The 9,602-nt window shown below is 40.8% G+C and overlaps 2 protein-coding genes across 2 annotated transcripts; both read left to right on the top strand.

Moving 5' to 3' along the window:
• Nucleotides 1–266: 266 nt before the first annotated feature.
• On the top strand, nucleotides 267–3,890 carry LOC133897027 (UDP-xylose transporter 3-like). The gene is made up of 8 exons (XM_062337621.1): nucleotides 267–492; nucleotides 585–794; nucleotides 1,456–1,640; nucleotides 1,910–1,977; nucleotides 2,056–2,188; nucleotides 2,633–2,794; nucleotides 2,883–3,155; nucleotides 3,456–3,890. The coding sequence occupies exons 2-8, from the start codon at nucleotides 671–673 to the stop codon at nucleotides 3,579–3,581; spliced, it is 1,071 nt and encodes a 356-aa protein (XP_062193605.1). The 5' UTR covers nucleotides 267–492; nucleotides 585–670; the 3' UTR covers nucleotides 3,582–3,890.
• A 1,354-nt stretch (nucleotides 3,891–5,244) lies between these two features.
• On the top strand, nucleotides 5,245–9,423 carry LOC133897017 (mini-chromosome maintenance complex-binding protein). The gene is made up of 14 exons (XM_062337617.1): nucleotides 5,245–5,556; nucleotides 5,919–6,032; nucleotides 6,102–6,209; nucleotides 6,327–6,452; nucleotides 6,546–6,593; nucleotides 6,992–7,105; nucleotides 7,207–7,365; nucleotides 7,475–7,549; nucleotides 7,661–7,774; nucleotides 7,942–8,144; nucleotides 8,250–8,385; nucleotides 8,496–8,720; nucleotides 8,872–8,939; nucleotides 9,042–9,423. The coding sequence occupies exons 1-14, from the start codon at nucleotides 5,368–5,370 to the stop codon at nucleotides 9,154–9,156; spliced, it is 1,794 nt and encodes a 597-aa protein (XP_062193601.1). The 5' UTR covers nucleotides 5,245–5,367; the 3' UTR covers nucleotides 9,157–9,423.
• The last annotated feature ends 179 nt before the right edge of the window (nucleotides 9,424–9,602 follow it).

Below are 9,602 nucleotides of genomic sequence, written 5' to 3'. Positions count from 1 at the left end.
TCAAAGCCGCAATCTCAAACAAAATACTCGAAACTACAATTGAAGCTAGCGAGTCCACAAAAAAATGTAATGATCAAACACCTCACCAAACAAATATAGCAAGGGCAAAGTTCATGAATCTAATTAAACACGTGGACAATCACAAACACTCCTAATCAAATGTAACCCAAAAATCCCTAATCACCCCTGACTACAAAAATAATTGCACACCAGCCCCTCACCACTAACCCGAATCGACCATGTAACAATAACTTCCCTACAAAATGCACGCCCCTGTCTCCGTCTCCGGTGAGTAGGAGAGGGGGAGGAGGCAGGCCAAGAACGCAGCAGCACAAGCAGCCGCTAAGCTAACCAAGCCCACCCGATCCGGCCCCTCCTGCTCCTGCCCGCTCTCCAGATCCCCGCGCCATTGCCAGTTCCGCGCTCCGATTCACGAGCTCGTCTCCCAGATCCAGCTTCACTCGTCCAAATTCTGTTCTTGTTAGCAAAGAGGTAGTTTTGACCGGGAAAGTCCGGTTCTTGGCTGCTTCTTGGTGTTCTTGCTGCGTTTGCTCGATCGAAATGTGATCTTTCTGGTGGCGCAGGTGCTGTTCAGCGGCGTTGTTTGGTTGTTTGGGCCGGGAAGTTTTTGGTTGTCCCGCTCTGCTTGTTTCTTGGTGCGCTGTTGGAGATGGGGGTAGCGGGGGAGAAGTTCCAGCTGGGGACAGTGGGGGCGCTGAGCCTCTCGGTGGTGTCCTCGGTCTCCATCGTCATCTGCAACAAGGCTCTCATGAGCTCCCTCGGCTTCACCTTTGGTATGAGATCCAATCTTGCGTGAGATGTTTTGCTTCTTGCTAGTCAGCTACTGTTTGATTCCTAGATGCTTCTCCTCCATGTGTTTTGCTCGTGTATTATTTGCTGAGACGCGAGGTTAAGATTTAGCGCATGCGTGTTCAGGGAGCAGTGGGAATTGGTGCTGCACAGCGTGTATGTGCTGTAAATTGGTATGGGGATATTGGTGTTGCGAGAGATTTCAGTGAGAAGTGCAAATTAGCTCGTGTGTTGAGGGGACTCGCTGTGGGTCGAAGATTTGGTGTTGTGAGTTGGAACTTGGAATGGTGTAACTGGAAAATGGATGAACCGTGAGCTTAAACAACACAGCTTAGGTGACTTATTGGAATGGTTATGCTGAGGAAAAAGAAGCTAGGGGTCACCTTAAATGATACCGAGTCTGTTTAGAAGTAAAACACATCGTATTTTTGCAATTAATTATACGTGGATATGTTTTCATTCTACTTAGTATTGGAATTAGATCGTGTTAATGTACATCCCCTGGTGTTACTATTCGTTATCTTGTAACGCTGCGGCCACAAAGTGTGGCAAAGTGATAGTTCATCTTAAGTCTAAACAGATAATAAATAGCAAAGTAGGTAAGTTTTCGTCCAAATGTTTCAACTTTGGTATTTGTTTTTGCAGCCACTACTCTGACAAGCTGGCATCTCTTGGTTACATTCTGTTCTCTCCACGTGGCATTATGTATGAAGCTCTTTGAGCACAAACCTTTCGATGCAAGGACTGTCATGGGGTTCGGAGTGCTCAATGGCATCTCAATTGGGCTTCTCAACTTGAGTCTAGGTTTCAATTCTGTTGGTTTCTATCAGGTATACATTGTTTTTGCTTTAGTTCTGTTTGCATTAATCCAAATTTAAGAGTTAATTCTGTGGCGTGACGCTAATTCGTTATCCGGGAGGCTAATGGTTGCTTGGGTGTACAAACTATAAATCTCCTTTTACCTGATGTACTGTCGCGGTTATATCACTACGTGCAAACGACATCTTAGGGACATGTTTCAGTTAAATGCCGTTAGTGTCACTCCATTTGCACACTAATCACTCCACCAAGCTCATGATGAAATACTCTTTATGTTCAGATGACAAAGCTGGCTATTATTCCCTGTACTGTTATATTGGAGACCCTTTTCTTCAGGAAGAAGTTTAGGTTTGTATGTAATACATCATATGCTTTATTCAGCTCGATAATATATCGTCTTATCTTTTTACTGACTTTACTGTGCAGTCGGAATATCAAGCTCTCCCTTAGTGTGCTCCTTGTTGGTGTTGGTGTTGCAACTGTGACTGATCTGCAACTCAATGCTATGGGATCTATACTGTCCCTGTTGGCAATCATTACAACCTGTATTGCTCAAATTGTATCCTTTCAACTGTAGTTGTTATCTCCTGTAGAGCACTATCTGTTTGCCAAATCATTTGCATACAAAATACATCAAACTTTGCATAAACCTTGCAACATGTTTTGATGTTGTTAATAGTACAAAAAAGGCAAAGTGCTAACATTAGAGCAAGAGGAGCTACTTCCTCCACTACTGTGTTTCTAGTTTAACCGTTGAACATAAACTTTCAACATGTGATATGCTGTGTCTTGCTTAGCATTATCATTTTGATGGTTATAAGATCAGTTTTGTGTCATACTATGCTGATTGCCATCGACTCATCGGTACACTAATCTTAATGTGGTGATATGCAGTTTTCCATCTCGTTTTCAGGGGAAAAAATCTTACGATGCTAAAGCACTTATTCATTTGAGTATTAGAGTGTTCTATGATGTATGACTTGAGACCTTAACAAGCTATCAGATGACAAATACAATACAGAAGAAGTTCAAGGTATCTTCAACCCAGCTTCTGTACCAATCATGCCCATACCAAGCATTGACCTTGTTCCTTATTGGTCCATTCCTCGATGGATTTTTGACCAACCAAAATGTCTTTGCTTTTGATTACACACCTCAAGTTCTGGTAAGCATTAAAATCAGGTTTTGGAAAATTATGTCAACTGTTGATATCACTTCATCCGATTCTAAGTTTGCTTTTATCGTCGCTGCAGTTTTTCATTGTGATGTCATGCCTGATATCAGTCTCAGTAAACTTTAGCACTTTCCTTGTGATTGGGAAAACATCTCCTGTAACTTACCAAGTCCTTGGCCACCTTAAAACATGCTTGGTTCTCGCCTTTGGCTATGTTCTGCTTCACGATCCGTTTAGCTGGAGAAATATCCTTGGAATCCTAATTGCAGTGATTGGGATGGCATTGTATTCATACTTCTGCACTAGAGAGACTCAGCCAAAACCTGCAGAAATCTCTCCTCAAGTCATTCAGGTATGTTCTGCAATGGTTAGTCTTAACTAAATTCCATACATTTTGTGAAGTTTTAAACTGAAAATCTTTTTTAGTTTGATGACTTTAAACATGTGTCACTTAACATGAGTCTCAATGTAACTGCTGTCTGATTAAGGTCTATGAATTTCCATTGTCTGATTAATCTTTTGTCAAATTCCTTTTACTTGGTATGCAGCATTTTTAACTGCTGCTCTCTATTTGTGTGGCGGTGTTGGTTACTTTTTTTATAGTTTTCTAGTAATTTTCTTGACAAGAAGCTGCATGTCATCAATATCGCAGGTGAAAGAGAGCGAATCAAACCCCTTGATCTCAGACTCTTTAACCACTGCTGAAAACGGGGTTAGTGCAGCGGATGACGAACCCCCAAAGGTATCAATGTGGAGCTCAAAGTACTCAAAGGCGTGAAAACTGCTCTGTTGTTAGTGTACGGTATTATACAGAATTCAGCTTAGTTGGCAGATACTAGGGTTGAAAGCCAACCCTGTTCCTGTTCCAATTTTGGCCTTTGATTTTTTGGCTTATATGTTCTGTTAGTAAATGGCTCTTGAGAGGATAATACTACCTCTACTCCAGACGGGTGATCTGCCTGAAAGCTATATACACGAGCTAGCTGGACAGGAGATTTCTGTTGTATTTTCGTATGTTCCGCATATGCTTCACGCTGTAACTTGGTAGCTGGACATGATATCAACACGTAGTTTGCATTCTTTTGTATACCGAATAGTCGGGTGAGATATATGTGCTCTTAGCTTCTTGCTGCTATATACTTTTGTTCTTTTTATTTTTACTGGACCATTTGTTCATTGTGCAAGAAATTTATGCAGTTCACACGGGGAGAAAGTCTGATCCAAGTGTTATTTTTTTATTCCACCATTTTGGATAGTGAACATAGGACAGCAATCCATGTACATTGGTAGATTACTGTAATCCATGTACGCTCGATTCTGCTGACTGTTGCACGGATGCATCTTGTGCAACATTAGTTTTACCCAGTCTTGCAGTAGAATTCTGCTACACAAACTGTAATTGCTAGACCCTGCTTGTTTTTACTGTAGACAGTCAGAAGCTCATTCCTATTGTAAGATTATAAAATTTCACAGTACAACTTGGTGTGTCAATTGTGAGAATTAGTTTTCAAATTATGACCTTTTATTATTTACTTTTGTTTTTTAGCTTAAATTTATAATTAAAATAAAAAACAAACAGAATCACAGTCGCCACTAAAAATAAAGAAAAGTGTACCAGCAACGCGCCTACTAACAGGTCCAAACGGCGCGTGATTCGTCGTCACACCGGTCGATCGAGACGGAGGCCGGTAGCCGTGGTTCCGGGTCCCAAATCTTCTGATGCCAAGGCATGACGAGCGGCGTGATGGGCGGGCCTTGACGTGCGTGAACGCGCCGGCGACCACCACCACACCGCGTCCTTTTCCTTTTTTTTTTTCAATATTTACAAAAATACATACATATTTTAAAATATTAAACATCGAGACTACCATCGCCCATATCTACTTTTCAACGAACGACACTTAAAAAAATAAAGATAACGCCCTTCCAATAAACGATAGCTTAAAAAATAAAAAACAATGTATTCTGTTGCTTTCAAAATTCAAAACACTGTCAAATAGTTTTCTGAAAAAAAGTATGGTCTGGAGGATGCTATAATCTATCTTTTATAAAAATTCAACTCAAACAAATACTTTTACAATGAGGAGAAAAAGACAAATTTTACAATAAAATTTATATTTTTTGTTTCTTATTATACAAATGATATTTTTGTCTGAATTTTTTAAACTAATCTCAGTATCCTCTACAACATATATATAAAAAATTTATTACTATTTTGATAGTGTTTTGAATTTTAAGAGCGAGTAACACATTTCTATCGCTCAATATTTTGAAATAGACATGTACTTTTGCAAATATTAAAAAATAAATATATAAAAACAAAAAAAGATTATCCTTTTCCTAGTAGAGACCCGGGCTTCATCCGGCCCAGTAGAAACACGCACCCAGCCCAACAGCAATGGCGGGAAAAGGGGCAAGAAACGGCGGGAAGCGCCGCCGCCAGTGGCGCGAAACCCCCGCCACTATAATACCTCTCCCTCGCGCCTCACCTCCTCCGCGCCATTGTTCCCAAGTCCCGCAGAGAGAGAGAGAGAGAGAGAGAGAGAGAGAGAGAATAGAAGAGGATGGTGGGGCCGAAGTACGACCTCGTCGGGAACCCGCTGGGCGCGGTGCGCGCCACCTTCGAGAGGGCGGCCGCCGCCGCGGCGGCGGAGTCGGGAGGAGGCGACCCGGTGGCGGCATTCCGGGGCAAGGACTGGGGCGCTGGCGAGCTCTTCCGCTCCTTCCTATTCGAACAAGACGGGCTCGATAAGGTAAAAAAAATTCAATCCTTGTTCTTTCTGTTCTTAATTTTTGTAGGTTAGGTGTTGATCTGGTTGGTAATTCAAGTTAGAATATCGACTGGTCACATCAAATGTGTGATCTTTAGTAGATTGCATCAATCATCTGCAAAATGAGAAGAAAAAAAGGGAATTTGTCGAATCACAGAATAAAATTATAATCTTTGATTGGATTTACTGTTGTCAGTAAAAGCAAAAAAGCAAATGGGTTAGGAACTGAACTATATCTTCTCATATCCTGCTATCCTAGGCGAACAAATTATGGGGATTTTGTATTATGAGTGCAAGTGACTAAGTGAGGCTTCTAAAGTCCACCAAAATATTTCCGTTTCCAGGTTCCAGTGTTGGACGCATCAAAACTTGGATTGATCAAGCCAAATACCCTCGTTCGGTACCGGGGAATGGTTCAGGATATGCTTGGGAATGAGTTCTACATTGGTGCTTTTAAGGTACTGAACTGAGGCTCATAAGCTGTTTTTAAGCTGCAATATGCTTATTTGAAGTGATCATTTGTGTAGGATGGTTCAACTTGGAGGACAAACAAGTTCACTGATTTCTCACCGTTCTCAATGCCACATCCGTGTGATTCGCATCTTTGGGAGCGCCATCTCTTCCATTGTGTGCCTGTATGTCACTTTTTCCATGGGCACTTGTTTTTACTCTGTAGCCCTAAAAGTTCTTTCTTGTAAGGACCAATTGGTAGAAATGGAATTCACCTGGTTTGTGCAATTGGCTTCTTTCAGGCGCCCGGGCAAAATGCTTGGACACTGGAGTCTTCCCCAGGACCTGACGTGTGCACGATGGCAGGTTGCTTGACAACTGAACAAAGAGAGAAAAGGAAGAGAGATGGAGATAACGATGCCATGGATGTATGCTTTTGTCAATTTTTTATGCAGCATTGTATTTTCACTATTTTACTGTACAATATCCACTAATTCCATCTACTCTGTTGCTCACAACAGGTTTCAGAAAACGGGCCTGGGGAGTGTTCTTCCTTCAGCAAGAAGGCGGTAAGAATTGAATTTGCTTTCCTTTCACTCTGACGTGTACAGTTCAAATTATTATCATTATTTGTGTTAGAAAGCAAATTCCTATGTTGTTTTCTGACTTGACCATGTGTATAGACTAATATCCTGTAGATGAAACATGTACCAATTTCCTCGGTTTATTCTTGTGTCTGAATGGTCCGGAACTCTGGATATGTGTTGTCCTGGAACCGGCCTCTCTAAATATAACTGGGTATCATCCACGGAAAAAGAAAATAACCAGTATGCTAATTAGATATGATGGCTGATGATGTGTTTGAATCATCCATATCTGCTTCAACTGCCTAATTTACTTCTAGCCTGAAGACAAATAAAATGAGGCGGCTGATAATTTGATTCACTCTCCCTTCTCCTTTTTGCAGAAGGAAGATGATGTTCGTGCCTCGTCTAGTTCAGCAGAAATGGCATTGAGCGTACCAGAGATGAATGGAGGAGATCATCATATTCCTGGAAGCTCCTTTTCATGTCTAGTGAAGGTAGAGCACCTAGAATCTTGCATTTAAATGCAAATTGGCCAATTTATTTCTTTTGCTTCTCTTTTGTGTTCTTTATGGCTGACAACCTTAGTTCTTTGCAGGTTTATGATATGCCTGAGAGTCAAGTTAAACTAAATGATGTTGTTGAGTTCATAGGTGTATATACATTTGATCCAGAACTTGCTGCACCTAGTGATAATTCAGATGATATAATGTTGGACCTCATAGAAGACGTAACAGTTCAGCTGCCTCCCAGCAAGGTATGCACATTACATAGTGCTTGATTTCATGTATGCAGGGAAAAAAAATTAATTTTAACTTCACTTCAGTTTTTGCCTTGACTTTTGATTCCTCCAAATGATTGTATAGGTTCCCCGTCTTCATTGTTTGGTATGGCGAAAGTTATCATCTCATGATTTTATTTCAAGGCCTCCTGTTGTTGAGGTACGAATCACCAAATTTGTTGCCTTCAACTCTGAAGTGGGTTTACTAGTTTCACCAGTTTTTTCCCATCTACTAATAGAGCTAATCTTCTTCTTGGTTTTCATCGTGCAGCCTTCACCTAGCCTATTAAAAGGCATTCGACAATCTCTGCTCTCACATTTCACTCAGGTGTTAGGCAACGATGAACTGGCAGCCCAGTTTTTGCTGTTGCATCTTTTATCCAGAGTATGCTATATTACTAATCAGCTTCCCTAACTATACGAATTAGAAATAAGTTTGGTTTGGAACATCCAGTAGTCAATCCGCTGTGCTTTTATCTTGTTGCATGATTATTTTTCTTAGACAATTCATATCCAATTAATGAACTCTTGCTCCTTTCAATCTCCATGCAGCTTCGCAATAGGGTGGATGTGGTAACCGTCGGCAGGCTCTCCTTGAATTTCACTGGTTTTAATAGAGAAGGTGCTTCCATATTTGGAAATCAACTGCATACTTTGATCCAGAGATTGGTGCCGTATTCACAAACTATCCCTCTGTCAATTGAGTATCTCAACACAGCCACACTTCAACCTAGGAAGGACAACAAGTCAGGAAGGTACATCACGTTTAGTTTGCCCTATCAAGAATATCCAATTACTGATATTCCCATCAATTGTCATAACTAGATTTTAACCTATACTCTCCCTAATGCTTGCTGTAGGTTGGTCACAGGAGTTCTACAGCTACCTCAAGGCACTCATCTGACCTTTGATGAGACTCTTCTGCAGACAGGATCATTGACATCTAAAGGTGTTGAGAATACTATGCTGCTCAAGAACTTGATGGAGTCACAGACGGTGCTAATCCCCTACTTACAATATTTAGCCTCATTCCTTGTTTTGTGAGTCTACTGGCAATGCTGGCCTTGGGTTCAAGGTATAAGCGATTTCTTTTAATTAACTTGCAGGTTGAGTATGATTTCGAGTACTACAAGCTGGAAATGGCAACTGATGTGCAGCTACTTACTCTATCTGAGGGGAAATCAAACATCCTTCCTTCTGACTTGATAGTGCCTTTCCGTCCATCCTCTGTCCCAGCAGTTTCTGCAGGTTCTGAGGAACTTAAGAGTTGGAGATGGTATATCGCCACAGTTAGGTCTCTTCTGCAGTCCACTGAACCTGAGACTTATCAGGTAATCATCTCTTACTCCACTTTCTATCTAGCAACGCACTGATCTCAAAGCCTTGAACTGATTGCAAAGGGTGTGTACTCTAAAGTTCTAAATTTTACTATTTTGCATGACATGGTTAATAAGTTGCGTAATGTTTGTGTCTTAATTGAAGATGATTCAAGATGAAATGGTCAGCGCCATGCGCAATGATAGGAGCTTGGGTTGTTCTGAACTTAGCAGGTCTGCCCATTCCACGTCTTACACGCTACAAACAATCTTACAGTTTTGCAGGGAAGCTTACGAATCTTTATCAATCTGACATTCTCTTACGCTGATCTGCAGATGGCTAACAATGGCACAAATAATGGCTTCAAGCTTTGGTGAGAAGAGTCTTTCTATGGAGCACTGGCTGATGGTTAAGGAGCTTGAGAGGCTTAGAAAGGAGAGGTTGCAATGAGATGAGGTCACATTAGCATGTGTTTTGAAACTCAATTTTAGCATAGTGGCACACTGTTATGTGTATAGTACGAGGTTGTAAATCAAGACTTGGATCTGCAACAACTCCTGTGATCCTATGAATGTTATGTGATGTTATTCTCAAGTTTGTTCTGCGCTTTAGTCTGTTGCTCAAGTGTGAAATTTACTCTTGCAACTACTGGCATGTCACTGCCAGATTTGTGATAGTATTTTTGAAATCATCGGAACTGGAGTTACTTAATGGAAATTTAGAAGTGAATAGCATCTGTAAGAATTTAGTTGCATTCTTCTAGTTCGATTGAAGATGAAGAATGCAATTCCGAAGGATTTCTGATCACTACATTTGGTATGATCAATGAAATGAATATTTCTGAATTTCAAATCTTCTCTTTAACCTCTTCGAAGGAAAATAAAAGTTTTTTTTCT

Source organism: Phragmites australis, chromosome 2 (assembly GCF_958298935.1).
Source record: "Phragmites australis chromosome 2, lpPhrAust1.1, whole genome shotgun sequence".
Classification (NCBI taxonomy): Eukaryota; Viridiplantae; Streptophyta; class Magnoliopsida; order Poales; family Poaceae; genus Phragmites; species Phragmites australis.
This window is presented reverse-complemented; position numbering and strand designations above follow the sequence as displayed.

Bases quoted from the DNA above. Each gene is read 5' to 3' on its own strand.
- LOC133897027 (XM_062337621.1), top strand. From the start codon at position 671: ATGGGGGTAGCGGGGGAGAAGTTCCAGCTGGGGACAGTGGGGGCGCTG. The intron at 1,641-1,909 runs GTATACATTGTT...CTTTATGTTCAG, and splicing joins ATTCTGTTGGTTTCTATCAG to ATGACAAAGCTGGCTATTAT. The intron at 3,156-3,455 runs GTATGTTCTGCA...TCAATATCGCAG, and splicing joins TCTCTCCTCAAGTCATTCAG to GTGAAAGAGAGCGAATCAAA.
- LOC133897017 (XM_062337617.1), top strand. From the start codon at position 5,368: ATGGTGGGGCCGAAGTACGACCTCGTCGGGAACCCGCTGGGCGCGGTG. The intron at 6,210-6,326 runs GTATGTCACTTT...GGCTTCTTTCAG, and splicing joins ATCTCTTCCATTGTGTGCCT to GCGCCCGGGCAAAATGCTTG. The intron at 8,721-8,871 runs GTAATCATCTCT...TCTTAATTGAAG, and splicing joins CTGAACCTGAGACTTATCAG to ATGATTCAAGATGAAATGGT.